The 17,392-nt window shown below is 38.5% G+C and overlaps 1 protein-coding gene across 1 annotated transcript in view; it reads right to left on the bottom strand.

The window, feature by feature from the left end:
• The window catches only part of LOC128983463 (integrator complex subunit 2), a 78,256-nt gene that overhangs the window by 59,132 nt on the left and 1,732 nt on the right, over nt 1-17,392 (bottom strand). The window contains exon 2 of the mRNA XM_054402760.1: nt 2,252-2,387. Coding sequence (XP_054258735.1) covers nt 2,252-2,387 — 136 coding nt within the window. The remainder of the gene's footprint in view (nt 1-2,251; nt 2,388-17,392) is intronic.

Genomic DNA, 17,392 nt, shown 5'->3' with positions numbered 1-17,392 from the left:
AGCTTAAATAGCGTAATAATTGATATTGGGGAGTCCATATTTACATGTGGCCAATCATATGTTGCCTTGTCACGAGTGACTTCATTAGAAGGGCTTCATCTTATTAACTTTAACCCAAGAGATGTGAAGCCTCAGAAATCCGCCATTCTGGAATACAACAGACTAAGGCAGAAGTACAGGTCTGACCTTCCACTTTACAACACAAGTTGTGACTCCTCTTCGGCTCCTTATGTGAGAGACAGGAAGTGGTGCCAGACCAAAAATGTCAAAAAAGTGCAGGATGAGAGTACAAAACCGGTACCCTCTGCAAAGACTACCGGAAGATCGAGAGTTCAGTCAACTTTAGCATTAAAATTTATTTTTTTTTTTTCAGAGAAAAGAGTATTTTTATTTGAACGGTTAATTTTCTACAAAAATAAATAAAATCTAACAAAAAACCACTAAGTGGTAACACTTTCCCCGCCAAGTCAGCAATCCAAAAAAGATAATAAATCATTACTTTTTCCGCCAAGAAAAACAATGTAATGTATGTAAGTTTGGCAACTTGGCGGCAGACTTTTGCTTGGTTTTTTTTCATTTAAGTTACGTTCGTGGATAATTTCACAAATCAAATTCTCTAATTAATTAGTCCAACTAAGTATAATAATTTCGAGGTAATCAGTAAATATAAAACCATCACTATTATGATTTTATGAAATGTGGCACAAATAAGGTCAAGTTTTGTAAAATAAGCTCTCACCTAGCAATGTACTAATGGGAGAGATACTTGCTCAATGAAACTAGTTTTATGGTATTTTTAAAGTGATCGAGCAAAAGTCTGCCGGCAAGTTGCCAAACTTACATACATTACATTGTTTTTCTTGGCGGAAAAAGTAATGATTTATTATCTTTTTTGGATTGCTGACTTGGCGGGGAAAGTGTTACCACTTAGTGGTTTTTTGTTAGATTATATATATAGATTTTCTGCAGAGATTTAGCTACCATATAAGATAAGCTTATAACTGTCTCTGAGTAGCGGGTCAAAAATTAACGTGGGGTAATATTTCACGGTCATCCCAAATACGTTGATTTGTTTCACGAAAAAGCCGCAATGAACACTGGAAATAGTGACGTCATATGGAGGGGATGACTGTAGTTCTCAACCCCGACACTAGGGGCGGTAGGAAAGAACCACACAAGAAGCGCCCCGAGGCAGTCAGTCGTCCTTCAACCACGAAACGTTCACTACATGACTCCCTAGTCCCTATGAAATAATATCTGGCGATAGCTGATATTAAAATCACGAGACGATACGAACACTGGTAAGTGTAGAGCCACGTGATAATGCTCTATTGACTTACCAGTTCCAGTCAATATAATTATTTGAAGTTGTATTTCGCATTTCGTCGATTACACATGTTCAAGGCAGGATTCTATGCACGCAAGTAAGTGTAGATTCTATCTTACAGGCTTTGGTGGTTACCAAGCATTAAGATATAACTGTTTTATTTTTCAATTTGTGTTATAAACACCACGTTATATCGACCGATTAAAATTAGTTACGAACGAATCTGGCGGTTGACCAAGTTATTATTATTAGGACATGTTTAACTTCCCTTATAATGTGAAAACCAGGAACCGATTCACGTTTTATTAAACCTCGTAAAATAATTCCGTTATATTCTTAATCGCGCGATATTAAATTCCAAATTTGATCTCAACGCATATTTCGAGTGGCTGTGATGATCACTTGTTGAAGGTAAGCTAATATAGTTGTTAGCATTGTTGTAATATAATCTGAGCCAAAACACTCGAAAGGAGAATTAATAAACAAACACGTTAGAATCCTGGACCATCTCATTGTAGGCTAGGCTATCCAGACAAATTTTAAGGTGTGACTGAAGTTCAGGTGAGACGACTATTACACAATGTTTCACAAAACCACGATATTAAAATCCATTTTTGTCTCGCTATCCGAAAATTCATCATATCTGTTCAAATAGAGATTAGCTAATAATTGATTTTGGATACTGCAATAGAGATATTCAATCAACCCTTCTGTGGCAGTTGTTTAGTTCATAAAATAACACAGGTAGTTGAATAATCCATTTACAGAGTTGTGTTTCTGTTAAAAATATATATTTCCTCTTAGTTTTTGTTACCGTAGGTACTGAAATATTTTATGTGACATATAAAATGGCATCAATTAGAATAAGTTACTATCTTTTATGTTTCACTTGGTTAAAAAGTGTAATTATGCTGTATTTAATACCTGTGATTGGAGCATCAGGATTTCATATAGTACAAGACGAAGTCTTCTTGTTGAGTCAGTCCGTTCAAAATCAAAAGCTAATCCAGGTGGTCCTTGTACTAAAACACTATCAGTAACCGCACTTCCTTGTTTCTGCCTAAAAAATTTAAATTAAAAACATTATAATATCATGTACAATGTTAATTGATCTTTGGGAAACTTTTGGGAAACTCTTTGGAAACTTTGACAGAACTGTCTTAAAGACTGATAGTTCAGAATAAATATTTAATCTATTGCCGTTATTAACTTCACTTTGACAGTTAAGTGTCTAGATCTTTGGTTGGGGACATGCACAGAAAATGCATATAGGTTATTTATTATAAGTGTTTACTAGGTCACGAATTGTGGATATTTATAGGCATGCACTGTGGATGCGATACTCCCTGGTATGGATTACCATCCACACTAGTAAGACTATGACTATTCGTAGTACAATCCTGATAATTATACCAATTTGTTAATTACAAGGCAAAAATGTGGTTCAGATTCCACTATAGACTGTAGGCCTCTTAGTTGCCGTTGGCTGTATGGGCTATCAATTAACAGCTGTGTCTACGGAATACGTCGGCCTTAGGCAGTAACAAGACTACAAGATTGCGCCACTCATACTACACTTACCTCCATTCATACTTTGTTTAAAATACCTACTTTTGTATGGTCTCCATACAGGGCCGATTTACCAAATAGGCAAGGTAGGCACGTGCCTAGGGCGCGAGGCAATTGGCTTTTTTGGGGGGCGCCAAAAAATTGGGAAGTAAAATATTTTGTGGTTGTATTTGCATACGATCACGTTAAAACTCTGATAATCTCTCACAGCCGTGTAGACATCATAATAATTGTCTCCCGTGATTGCGGCTAAATTCTGACTATTTTTCGCTGTCGTGTAGACATAATTATCGTCTTCCATGATCGCGGAAATATATGAACATATCCCGCGGTCGTCAGGAGATTATCATCGTCTACCGTGAACGAGGCAACATTCTGATCTTTTCCCGCGGTCTTGTAGACATTTTCATCGTCGTGCGCGATAGCGGTTAAATTCTGAGCACCACTCGCGGCCTTGAGGACATCATTATATCATCCCCCGCTGCCCCGCGGTCGTGTGGACATAGTAGTTGCCTCCCGCGATTGCGGCAAAATGGTAATCATCACTCGCGGTCTTGTGGAGATCATCATCGTCTACCGCAAATGAGGCAAAATTCCGATCTTTTCCCGCGATCGTGGGGACACCATCGTCTTGCGCGATCGCGATAAAATACTGAACAACCCTCGCGACCGTGAAGGCATCATTATCTTCCGCGCGGTCGTTTGGACTAATCGCCCCCCGCGATTGTGTCCAAATGGTAATCATCTTCCGCGGCCATGTGGAGATCATCGTCTTCCGAATGAGGCTAAATTCTGATCTTTTCGCACGGTCGTGTGGACATTATCAACGTGTTTCCCGGTTTAAACAAAACTCACGCATAATTCCCGGATTTCCCGACTTTTCCGGTTGGTGGATACCCTGTTATATATAATGCGAAGGGGCGCTACTATTAGTTGTGCCTAGGGCGCTGACAGGGTCAAAAACGGGCCTGTCTCCATATCAAAGTAAAATATTTAAGTATACTTAGAATTCCTATTTTAGGTGTTAGTAGTTAAGTCCAAATCCACATTTACGCCTACACCAGAGTTTACAACAATTTTTTGGAATAAAACACCTCATTGTCAACTTAGTATAGTCTTACATAAACATTTATTTTGTGAACTTTTGTATAATCGTGGCTTTAAAAAAAAATGCTGCAAATAATATCTTAACAGCTTCTTGAGGATAAAAGCTCTGTTGTTAAAAACGTTCATTGTATTATTGGAAACTTTAGTCTAAAAGGCAAGTTGTAAACTCAGATTTCATCATTTTAAATTCATCATTTTAAATTTCATCATAACTTCAATTTACCATCCAGCTGTCAGATAAGGTAGGCTATTAGAACTTTGTTTAATTTAAAGGATTGAAATGTTTTGAAATGATTTTCGAGACTGTGATGAGAATTAAATTAGAACGAGCTGTTGGCCCGTCCTACACACGGGAATTATTAAAACTAAATATAGGTAAATCACAACAGCCAGTTTACACGCATATACCATTACCATTACCAACTGGCGATCGTTGACCAGATGTCTGGATTGATCTTGTCAGATAAAATTTACTTTTAAAAACTAAATAAACTAATATTTACAATATTTACACTCCATGGCGGCCGGATTCATACTCAAAAGTCCATAGTAGTAGAAAAGTATTCCTCAATGGAATAAAAACACTTCCTATTCAGCCATTGTTTTAGTTTGACTTTAAAAGGTTCAAGAAGGAGTTCTTTAATGTGGAGGGGCAGTCTATTGTAGAGCTTGTGTGCTAACACTGGAAAGCAGTCCTTGGTCTTTGATAGCCTACATCTCGGGACATCCACATTCCTTGCAGAGCGCAGGTTGTAATTGTGGAGTTGGTCTCGTGTAATATGAGGGAGCCTAGGGTCAGCTTTCAAGAGAAGGAGGCAGTCCAGTATGTATTGGCTATGTATCGTGAGAATGCTGAGTTGTTCCAAAAGTGGTCTGGCATGATCTCATCTACCACTCAAAGATAAAATTCTAACAGCAGTCTTCTGCATAATCAGAGCTCTTGTAGTGTTTGGAGCATGGCCCCATAGGACCAAGCCATAGCTTAAATGGCAATGAAACAAACCAAAGTAGGCTAGTTTAAGATAGTCAGACGTCACCTGGGATTTTAGTTTTCTTAAAAGGCAATTAACGCGAGACAACGCGCCTGTCAGGGGCAGGCCACTGCGCCATTGCTAAGACTTTGGCTGAGTGTCCTGTGCTTGACATGACCTCGGACTTCCTAAGCAAGGAAGCAGTTTTCACCAAACCCTTTAATGTTGAATTCCGCTCCAGAGATGAGGGGAAACATCAGGAAGGGCATCTCCAAGATATGGAGAGCTTCGTCTGGTACACAGACGGCTCCCTAATCGATGGAAAATCTGGTTTTGGGGTTTACTGTCGATCACCCAGAACAGAACTATCAGGAAGTCTGGGACAATACTGTACCATCTTCCAGGCAGAAATCTATGGCATCTTGGCTTGTGCCAACCTAGGACTATCCAGACGGTACCAAGACAAAAGGATAGTGATTTTATCTGATTGTCAGGCTGCTCTCAAAGCTCTTGACTCAAATGAAGTCACCTCAAAACTGGTCTGGGAGTGTTTCAACTCCCTCTGCAGACTTGTATCACAGAACTCTGTAACTCTCGGCTGGGTCCCAGGCCATGTAGGCATTGGAGGCAACGAGAGTGCAGACAAGCTGGCAAAAAAAGGTGCGAGCATGCCACTCTTTGGATCAGAGCCATTTTGTGGCATCAGCAAAGCAGCCGCTAAACATGTAATCAACAAATGGTCCAGGGGACAACATCTTGAGCGTTGGCGGAATTATCCTGGACAATCACTTGGCAAAAAACTGCTCTCAGAACCTAGCACCCTCTTCACTCGCTGGCTGCTAAAGCTGGGGAGAGGGCAGGTCAAGCAGGTACTTGCTCTTATCACTGGACACGGCCATTTCAGGAAACATCTCCACACTCTAGGAATTGTCAATGACAAGCAGGAGTGTCGACTTTGTAACCAGTCCGATGAGACTGCAAAACACATTATTCTGGACTGCGATGGACTACGGGCTAGGAGAAGGGCTCTGTTTGGTCTAAAGCAGCCAGGTGAGGAACCAGACGCTAACATTGGGCAAAAGCTCCTGCACCTAGTTAGGGACACAGGCATAGGCTTACCCAGTTAGTGGCAAGCGGGATGCACAATAAGCTCCGGTTGACGTGCTTGGACCATGAGTCCACCCTCTTACAATCAATCAATCAATCAACGCGAGACAATGTTTTGCAAATTTCATCAATATGCTGGTTCCAGGTAAGTTTCTCATCAATGGTAACATTTAACAGTTTGACTGCACTCACACTAGGCCCATCCAACCTGGCTTCAGGGCGGGTCCACAAGCTGCAGAGCAGCTGCTGAGTTTTCCCCTCATTCAACTGCAGTCCGTTTAGCCTAAACCACTCTTTAGCCTCCCCTAGGCAGAGATTCGACCCCATTGTTAAATTGGCCATGTTACTACCACGATTAATAATGGTAGTGTCGTCTGCATATAATAGGGGATCATAGCTCTCTAGGTTGAAGTCATTTATTAAGATGATAAAGAGGCTAGGTCCGAGGGTTGAGCCTTGTGGAACTCCGCTCGTAATCGCAGCCACCCCAGATTTTGCACCTTGAATTGATACCACCTGCTGGCGGCCACTGAAGTAGGACGTAAACATCCATTGAACATCCCCCCCAGACCCGTACAGGGAGAGTTTCCTTAGAAGCAATTCATGCAATACGCAGTCAAATGCTTTAGATAAGTCCAATAGTGTTAACAGTACGGATTCTTCGGTTTCAAAGGCATTGTGAATAGTCTCAATAGCAGCCCTCACGGCAGAGATGGTTGAACGTTTCCTACAAAAGCCATGTTGCGAGTTATTCAGCAGATTGTTGGTTTCAAAATGATCAAGAAGCTGCCTATTGATGATAGTCTCGAGCACCTTAGCATAGGAATGACACTAATAGGCCTATAGCTGTTTAATGATTCAGCATCTCCCTTCTTATACACAGGTACTGAGTATCCTCAGTTTTTTTGGAGTAGTTTGTGATATCTTTAGTTCCTTGGGAAAATGTCCCTGTTCCAAACACAAGTTACAAACTACAGCCAAAGGGCGGGCAATTGCTCTTATAACAGTCTTCAGGAAGATAGATGACATCCCGTATATATCAACACAAGGAGAAGCCTTAAACCTATTTACTATATTTACAATATCATCCGGGGTAACCCTTTTCCATTGGACCCAATCTTGAGGCCTTTCCACAAGTAGGCCTGCTACCTGTGCAGCTGCTTCATTGACCTGAGGTGGGGTATCTGCCACAATACGATTCACAGAGTTCACAAAATGTTGATTGAAAAGATCAGGACTAGCCGAGCACTCGAAAGAAGATGACTGGTTTCTATTACAATTGATTATATTCCATGCCGCTTTACAAGGGTTAACCGCATTCTCTATGTATTCTTGATTGGCCACTTTCTTTGCTAAGTTAACAGAGTGCTTATACTGTTTCTTGGTCTTTAAATATAGGATATACAATTTATTGTACTCAGTTTGATTATTTGTGACCCTACATAGGTCATGGAGCAACAAAACCCAAGCCTTTAGGGATTTTAATTCCTGGTTACTTTGCATATAGAAAAACTATAGCAGTTTCGGTAAACAAATGTCACTTGGCCACTATTTTTTTAGCCGATTATTGGCCTACAATGCATTTCGAATCCGATAATTTTACAATAAAACTGCAAACAGCAAATGTGTCGATTCAAAAAGCTTTGAATTGAGATTGGTGGCCGATTCACACACACTGGTTTATTATCTTACCACAGTAGCAACTGAGACCTTAAGAGGATTTTGGCCTCCCATTCTCTTCTATCCCCTAGCCTCTTCTAATGTAGATCTCAGTCTGGAGATGTTTTTCATTGCTTGGTCCTCTTACTGGTCATCTTACTTGCAGTACTCATTGGAATACATTTTTAAACCTTGATGTATCTTCTCTCTACTACGCATAGCCTGCCCATCCGGGCCTTTTACTTTTGGAAAGCACCCGGGCACCCCCTAACTTATATCTGGGTGTTTATACATTTCTCTCAGGTCTCTCTTTATTCGTATCTTGGCCTCTGTTATCTTGAAATGGCCCAAATATTTTCTCTCTCTGTGCTCTATTCTCAAACCCAGCAATAAGGTATTTCAGTTCTTTTGTCAGTGCCCAAGTTTCAGAACCATATAGTACTACTGGGATAGTTAAGTTTACGGTATGATATGAATCGACAATGTGTTTCTACTGACACCCTGCAGCTTATTGGACAGTTTTCTAGAGACCTAAACTACACCAGTTGAAATTTGAACTACTACCGGTAATAAAAAATTTGCCAACATAGTCCTGACATCATTAAATAAATCGTCCATACCCATCCTTTACATCAATATCACTGCATTTAATTGATAAATAAATGAGTAAACTAAGAAAAGTTAAAACAATAACAGATACTGAAGTTTGATTTAAAACAGCTGTTTATAATGGCTTAGCATGTAAAGGCTGAGTTATGAAGGTCTCAAACGTCATATCGTAAACCTGAACTGAACACTTTAGTAAGGCCTACTTGAATTTTTGGTATTATGCCTATTATTATTATTATTACCAATTGAGATCAAGGGGGCTTTAATCATGTTGAAGCCTTCTGGAATTGGTAGTCAATTATAACAGGTTACATACCTTGACGTCCACAATTCCTCAGTCGAACTTCCGTTGACTAGTTTCGACAACTAACTTAAGTAGACTAGTCATTTTCAAAGCAGAAAATTTAGCGTTAAATTTCATTCATTGAATGTAGTCAATTTTTTTAAATAGGCTATATAGGCTACCAATACATTAAACACACACATGACACAGTATATATTTAGCATAGTTGTCCGGCCAGCACACGTCACTGAAATGACGACGTTATATGAACGAAATTCAACCTTCCATTTTGAAAATGACTACTTAGTAGTCAAAACTAAGTTAGTCAATGGAAGTTCGACTGAGGAATCGTGGACGTCAAGGTAGCCTACATAATCTGTTACGGTATATGTTAATCATGGGGACGTCACCTAGGTGCGTAACTTAAGCCTATTTTAACCATAAGTTAATATGAGTGAAAGATGAGTGTAAGAATGGTGTGTGATGACCTGCGTAGCTTTGTTACTGACTAAGACCAGCTGTTTCTTTAGCCATGATCATAATTATTAATAACCCCGCCACAGCAAACCTGCAGACTAAGCGAATTTCAACTTGTCTGATTACATTTTTACAAAAATATTTCCATAAATAAGACATTCTAGTGTACCTGTTGCTCGATTTCGAGCAATTGCGAAGTTAACATGCGTCATTTTAAAACTAATAACAGTCATAATTTCCGATTACTTAAGAGTCAACTCAAAAATAATGTAATCAATCACTCCACTACAGTTGTCAAAACTGAAAACAAACTCACTCTGAAAACGAATGCTCACTCCACTCTAGTTATAGAAACTGAAAACAAACTCACTCGTGCGTATCATATGTGCTTACTATGAACAGATGTAATTAATACAAATTACTCGTCTGTTAAATAGACAAAATATTTTCTTCATGAGAAATACATAGGGATTTTGATGGCCTGTGGGGCAAAGCCCTAGAACTTTTATAACAGGAATTTGTGAAAGGGGGCGTCTACACCAAAAATACTTAATTTTGACACATCGTTTGTAAAAATCCGTCCATTATCAACAGAGGAGTAGTGTTTAGTAGAAATTGCCTTAACTCTTATATATAAGGATTTATTCCCTATTTAAATAGCATTAGATTGAACCAGTGCTTAGGTTTGCTGCTACAAGAAGGTAAAAAGTGTTTTTGACCATATGTCAATAGTATAGGATGAAATAAATTAATTTGCCAAATTTTATCAATATATATCCTTAAACAAGTAAACTACAAGCTTTATTTTTGTGTGTTTGTTTGTTTGTTTGAAGTTCAATCACGCATTAACTACTGGACAGATTGGGCTGAAATTTGGCACGATGATAGCTCACATTCCCGATTAACATATAGTCTACAGTAGGCATATTCTTATCTGAAAAATCCTTTCGGGCTCCGCCCCAGTGGTCTGTAGCTCCCCATGTTAACATTATGAGTATTCATATTTGAAGGAAATTAAAGAATTTAGTCAGCTTTTTTAACTAAAAAAGTTGGTTCTATGATATGCAAAAGCATTAAAAAGTTGTTATAAGATTTACCAACAGTGTGCAGCACTATTGTTTTTTATTTTGCATTTATGAAAACAGCTACAATTTGAACCAAGCAGCAACAAAAACTGTGATACGCAATGAGAACGGTCAAAGTAGGATAGTTTACAGTTAGGTTTATGTTTTTAATTTCTATGAAATTAATTTAATATATATGAATTTGAACGGATGGTGTTTTTAGCCTCTAGGGACCTCAAATAAAAAAATTAAATCGGTCCCGGGTCCAGGTCTTACCATGAGTACTACGGTAATAGCTTATTCCCTATGGGAAATTCGCTAAAAGCCCAATGATCAAGAACAGCTGCTCGGTCCAGTTTCAAAACATCAAAAAGTTAAGTTACTGACTTTTCTCAGGATCGAACCGGCGCCCTTTTGATTTTTAGATAAGCACTATAAGTTTACATCCACTAAGTTTATTCACCATTTAACTACCCAGCATTACGTAGCCTATAAGTTAATATCTTGATTATTGCTTGGGCCTGCTTGAAAAACTTGATTGCCAAACTCTAGTTTTTACTCCTCACCCTTCAGCTATAAGATATTGAGGGTCTACTGTACTTACGGTCTACGAAACTTAACAGTTTTCAATTATCAATTATCAACCATTAAGATGGGGACGCCACTTAGGTGCGTATTTTAACCCAAATATGAGTGAAGGATGAGTGTAGAATGGTGTGAGATGATCTGTGTAGCTTTGTTACTGACTAAGGTCAGCTGTTTCATTAGCCAGGATCATTTATTTAAAGCCCAATGATCAGGAACAACTGGGTCCAGTTTCGAACCATCAAAAAGCTACTGACTTTTCTCAGGATCGAACCGGCGACCTTTTGATTAGTAGGCGAGCACTATAACCACTCTGCTACCCAGCCAGTCCTATAACAGTTTATAGGCTACCCCAAGTTTATGCCTAAGTAAGATCAAATAATGTTGTAAGACATAGCCTATTCTGTCACATTACATCCATAAAAAATGATGATACACAAACTTTGGGAAAGTTAGTCAAAATTTCTAACTAGGTTTCTACCGTAACTAGAAGTTATTAGTTAGTCCTGTAAAAAGTACCGGTAACTGATAGATAAGTTATTAGTTAGTTAGTTTAAAAAGTAACTGATAGAAGTTATTAGTTGGTTGAAAAACTAACTGATAGAAAATAAAGTTAGTTTTTGTAGAAGTTAGCTGTTTGTTGGGCAGTTGTTTTTAAGGATTTTTAAATAATGACACATCTTGGTAACTAATATAGGCCTATAATATTTAAGTAAAGTGTGCATAAACAATAATTTAAAGATCGGCTCCTATGATTTCCTCCAAATTGATAGAAATTATCTCAGTTTTAGGCTAAAAACAATATCCATGACAGGCTCTGTTCTGGGAAAATTCATTTGTCATTAAAAACTTATAATTAAATTTTAATATTTTTGTTAAGTTAGTTGAATGTTGAATAAAAGTTCTTAGAAGAATTCGTTTTATTCTATCTTTACATGGTGGCAGCGTTTAGACTGAAGAAGAATATTTTAAAATGGAATTGACACCAGAATTACTGAAAGATAAATTAAACTCTGTTCTAAATACTAAAATGAGTGAAGAGGCTAAATCTAGGCAAGAACCTATGTACCAAGTCAAACCTCCTGATCCTTTCAACTTCCAAGATCCAGCAACATGGTCAAACTGGATAAAGGTATTTGGAATGTTCCGTAAAGCTACTGGGTTGGCTTTAAAATCTGAAGATCAGCAGGTGAACATGTTATTGTACTGCATGGGCCAAGAAGCTGAGGAACTCCTAACGTCACTAGGAATGTCTGAGGAAAAAAGGGTTTCATTTGATGTGGTAGTGAAAACTTTTGATGATTATTTTTCTACCAAGAAAAATATATTTTACCATCGAGCTATGTTTCTACAGAAAGACCAATGTCCAGGTGAGAAGGTTGACTCTTACATTAATGATTTACATAAAATGTCAGAGAAATGTGAATGGTCATGCAGCAATTGTAAGAGTAGACATTTTAATGATGAAATGATACTTCTTAAGCTTGTTACAGGGATGTCTAATAAGAGTTTATCCAAACACCTACAATTAAAAGATGGGATAACGTTGACTGGGGCAGTTCAAGCAGCAAGGCAAGCAGAAGCGATGGAACAACAGGCTGCTAACTCGGAAGAGATAAGCGAAACATCAGTCATGGAAACAAGAAAGACGTTTTCATCAAGGTTTGGTAAAACCAGCGACGCACAGCAGTTTGGTAAGGCCTCAGCATTTAATCAAAATAGTCAGAAATGTAGTCGGTGTGGTTCAAATCAGTTTCATTCCAAGGAAAAGTGTCCGGCAGTTGATAAAGTTTGTTTCAAATGCGGATTAAAGGGCCATTTTAGTCGGGCATGTAAACGAAAAAGTTTCAATTCAGTAGTTCAAGAGGTTGAATCTGAACCATCATCTAGCAAAGTTAATCCATTTGCTCTGAGCTCTGTTACGATTGATGAAAGGGTGTCAAATATAAGTTCCTCCCAGCCGTTTTATGTAAAACTTTTGGTTAATGAGACTGATTATCTTAACTTCAAAATTGACACTGGTGCTGATGTCAGCTGTATTGGAATTCAACATGCACAGATTTTGAATCTTAAGATTGAAAAAACTAGTATCAAGTTGAAAGGTCCTGATTGTATACTACTTAAAGTAATTGGTAAGTCAATCGTGAGCTTAAAGAAAGATGGTATAGATCATATGGAGGAAGTGTTCATTCTAAGCAGCCAGAAAGAGCCCCTCTTAGGGAGGACAGGGATATTAGCATTTTCATTGCTTAAGGACATTGGTGTAGTAAGTTTAAGAAACGAGTGGGAAGCAAAATATCCAAAGCTTTTTTCAGGTCTAGGAAGGTTTACTGAGCCCTATACAATCAAATTAAAAAGTGATTATAACCCAGTTTCTATTGAGACGCCACGAAGGATCCCTATATCGCTCAGGGATAAAGTAAAGATTGAGCTTGATAAAATGGTAAAAGCTGATGTGATAGCACCTGTCACAGAACCAACAGAGTGGTGCTCTCCCTTAGTTGTTGTCCCTAAAAAGTCCGGCTCAGTAAGGTTGTGTGTTGATTTTACAGCTCTCAACAAATATGTAGAGAGAGAAAGACTAATTTTACCATCTGTGGATGAGACCCTAGCTCAGATGGCAGGAGCAAAAATATTTTCTAAACTTGACACGAACAGTGGTTTCTGGCAAGTAGGCCTTGACAGTGAAAGTGCCAAGTTGACAACCTTTATAACGCCTTTTGGTAGGTTTTATTTCAAGCGATTACCTTTTGGGATCAGCTCAGCTCCTGAACATTTTCAAAGGAAAATGTTTGCATGTTTGGAAGGTTTAGAAGGTGTTGTAAATCTAACTGATGACATATGTGTGTTTGGTAGTACGAAGGAAGAACACGACAAAAGACTTAACTGTGTTCTCTCTCGTCTATGTGAAACGTGTATCACTTTGAATCGGGAGAAGTGCGTGTTTGAAAAGACAAAGATAACTTTCTTGGGACATTTTATTGAAAATGGCCAGCTTATGCCAGACTCAGAAAAGACCTTGGCTGTGGAGAAGTATCCTGTTCCAAAAAATCAAACCGAGTTGAAACGTTTTCTTGGAATGGTAAACTATTTAATGAAGTTTCTTCCCAACCTTTCAGAACTGACCAAGCCATTAAATGATCTCCTTTCAAAAAGAAATGAATGGTACTGGTCCGATCTTCATGAGAAACAGTTCAAGCAGATAAAGGAGGCATTGATTCAGGCTCCCGTTTTACATTTGTATAATCCTGAGAGGAAAACTAGAGTGTGTGCAGATGCATCGAAATTCGGACTTGGAGCCATTTTGGAACAAAATGTGGATGGTCAATGGAAGCCAATACAATATGCATCAAGAACTATGACTAACACAGAATCTCGGTATGCTCAAATTGAAAAGGAGGCTCTTTCCCTAACTTGGGCTTGTGAGAAATTCTGTTCTTTCATTTTGGGAAAGAAATTTGAACTGGTTACTGATCACAAGCCCCTTATCCAAATTTTAGGACAAAAGTCTTTGTGTGACCTGACACCTCGGTTGCAGAGATTCAGAATGAGACTCATGCCTTTTGATTATGAAATGAGATATGAAACAGGAAAAAGCTTCTTTGTTCCTGATGCACTGTCTAGGGCACCATTGCAGACTGTTTCAACTGTGGAAAGTGATACGTACTAGATGAAGATGTTGAGGTGTTTGTTAATTCAGTTGTGTCTACATTACCTTGCTCAGACAGTAGATTAGAAATAATTCGTCAAAGTGTGAAAGAAGATGTTATATGTAACATGTTGAGAAAAGCAATAGAATCAGGTGAGTGGACGGACTTAAAGAATACAGAATTTTTCAGAGAACGAGGGAATTTGTCTTTTGTTAATGGACTGATTTTAAAAGGATTAAGGATATTTATTCCAAAACCTTTAAGAAATGAGATTTTATCCCAGATACATAGTGGACATCTAGGAGTAAATAAGTGTCTGGCTCGTTCAAGGGACACAGTTTGGTGGCCTGGACTATCGGTGGTTATAAAGAGAATGGTTGAGAACTGCTCTAGTTGCTTGGAGAATCGGGTTAATCCTGCTGAACCATTGATCACGTCTGTGGTTCCTAATCAACCCTGGGAAGTTGTTGGGACAGATTTATTCGTGTATAATCGAAAAGTATATATTTGCATGCAAGACTATTTTTCAAAATATATTGAATTGTTGTCATTAGCCAGTATTAATACGGTTGCTATAAAACAAGCTTATTTGTCAATATTTTCCAGACATGGGATTCCACGTGTTGTAAGGTCTGATAATGGAACTGCTTTAGTCTCTTCAGATATGAGAGCGTTTGCAAAAGAATTGGGTTTCACTATAGAGACCTCAAGCCCTCACTTCCCTCAGTCTAATGGGCAAGCTGAGAGAGCGGTTGAGACATGTAAAGGGATATTAAAGAGGAATAAAGATCCATATCTTGGTCTTTTAGCACATCGCTCTTCTCCTCTTGCATGTGGAGTATCACCTGCAGAATTGATTTTTGGACGGAAAATACGCACAACTCTTCCGTCAGTTCCAGAGCAGCTTCAACCTCGTTGGCCTGATCTAGATCAGTATCGAAATGACCAAGGAAAACAGAATCAAAAGAACAAAATTTACTATGATCGTAGGCACAGAGCTAGAAATCTCGACATATTGGAAAAGGGGATTAATGTATGGATAACTGATTTGAAGCGGTACGGGACTATAGTAGATAGAGGTTCCAATGATAGAGAATACATAGTGAAGTCTAATGGAAATTGTTTAAGAAGAAACAGGAGGTTTCTTATCCCGACATGTAAACAATCATATATCAGCATGTATGATTCATGGGATCGTTACCCGGATGAATGAACCCCTAATATTTGTCAAGAGAGAGAAGATAGCCTTAGCAACGGAAAAGAGAGCGAAAACACAGAAACTTCTAATGGAAAGAAAGAAGAAAATAGAGTGGAATGGGAAAGAGGCAGAAAAGTTAATGGACGGTATTTCACTAGGACCGGAAGAGAAGTTAAACCTACATTGCGGTATCAGTTTTAACATTTTATCATGGGAGAGAGGATGTAATGGAATGACATGTGATTTAGTAATTATTTGTATGTTTACTCATATGACTAGGGTTACCAGGGGTTACGATGTTGTTGACTTGTTCTGGAAGTGAGTTGTTAAGTTAGTTGAATGTTGAATAAAAGTTCTTAGAAGAATTCGTTTTATTCTATCTTTACAATTTTTAACAATTTAGTCTTATGGAGTGTCAAGAAGTAGCTATGACAGTGTTAGGCCCACAAAAATGTAAACAAATGGATTGTAACATAAGCTTGAAACAAATCATCTACCAGTAGCAAAAATAACAAAATACAGTACAAAGGAAAGTGACATTTCTATGAATGCTATTGAGCATTGCTTATATAATACATTTGGATTGTATGGTGTATTACTAAATTTAACCAAAGTGATAATTACAATTGATCAAAAACATTACAGTAAGTGTTTTAGCACAAAACATTATACACTGATATTGAAGGCCTAGGACATTTTGTAGTTTTTGACGATGCCCGCACGAATCAAACATTGTCACATGTTACATTACTACAACAGAAACAAATTACTTAAAACTTGTCACAGTCAGATAATAAACATCAACTGAAGACAATGTTTTAACACTTGAGATTATAATCACCAAACAAACATTCCCCCTTCCCACCCCTCGGTGCTTAGGCAACTGGACTTTGACTTTCTCTTTCCCCATCCCCCGCATTGTTTGTCAACAAGGGCGCTGACCTCTCACGGGCACGTAACCCTCACTGATCACATAAAATAAATAACCCGTATTTGAGATATGGCCTGACCAAAAATGTAACGATTTAAAACTAACGAATATATTATCTATTCGTTAGCTATAAATCCTGGAAGAACCATTCACCATGTCCGAGCTAACTGCAGTCATTACCAGCTTAAAGACTAATAGAGCTCCAGGTATTGACGAGATCAGAGTTGAACAACTAAAGAACCTAGGTAAAAATGCCATGCAATGACTGTTGAGCCTCATGAACATGTGCGTAAGCCAAATGCATGGAGGAAAGCTCGTGTGGCTGCACTGCTCAAACCTGGGAAAGATCCAAACGATCCTAAGAACTTTAGTCCTGTTTCCCTCTTATGCCACACATATAAAATATTAGAACGTCTAATACTCAATCGAATTGGTGATTTTCTGGAACAAAAGATCATTCGACAACAGGCAGGCTTTCAATCAGGCAAGTCTTGTTGTGGTCAAGTTTTAAACCTGACCCAGCACATTGAGGATGGGTTTGAGAGAAAACAGATCACGGGTGTCGCTTTTGTAGATTTAACAGCTGCCTACGACACCATAAACCATTGAAGACTCTTGGGAAAAGTGTACAGTATTACCAAAGACTATCAGCTGACTTCAATGATAGGCACTTTTCTTCATAACAGGCGGTTTTTCGTGTCCCTTCAAGGCAAGAAAAGTAGATGGAGGAATCAAAGAAATGGATTGCCTCAGGGTAGCGTCTTAGCCCCAGCTCTTTATAACATTTACACTAACGACCAACCGTTGCCAAACGCTACACGTCAGTATATATATGCCGATGATACGGCGGTGGCG

The sequence above is a fragment of the Macrosteles quadrilineatus genome, unplaced genomic scaffold (assembly GCF_028750875.1).
Source record: "Macrosteles quadrilineatus isolate MER2022 unplaced genomic scaffold, UCM_ALF_1.0 Scaffold_1__1_contigs__length_201487025, whole genome shotgun sequence".
NCBI lineage: Eukaryota > Metazoa > Arthropoda > Insecta > Hemiptera > Cicadellidae > Macrosteles > Macrosteles quadrilineatus.
The sequence above is the reverse complement of the archived record's forward strand: the minus strand, read 5'-3'. Positions and strand labels throughout refer to the sequence as shown.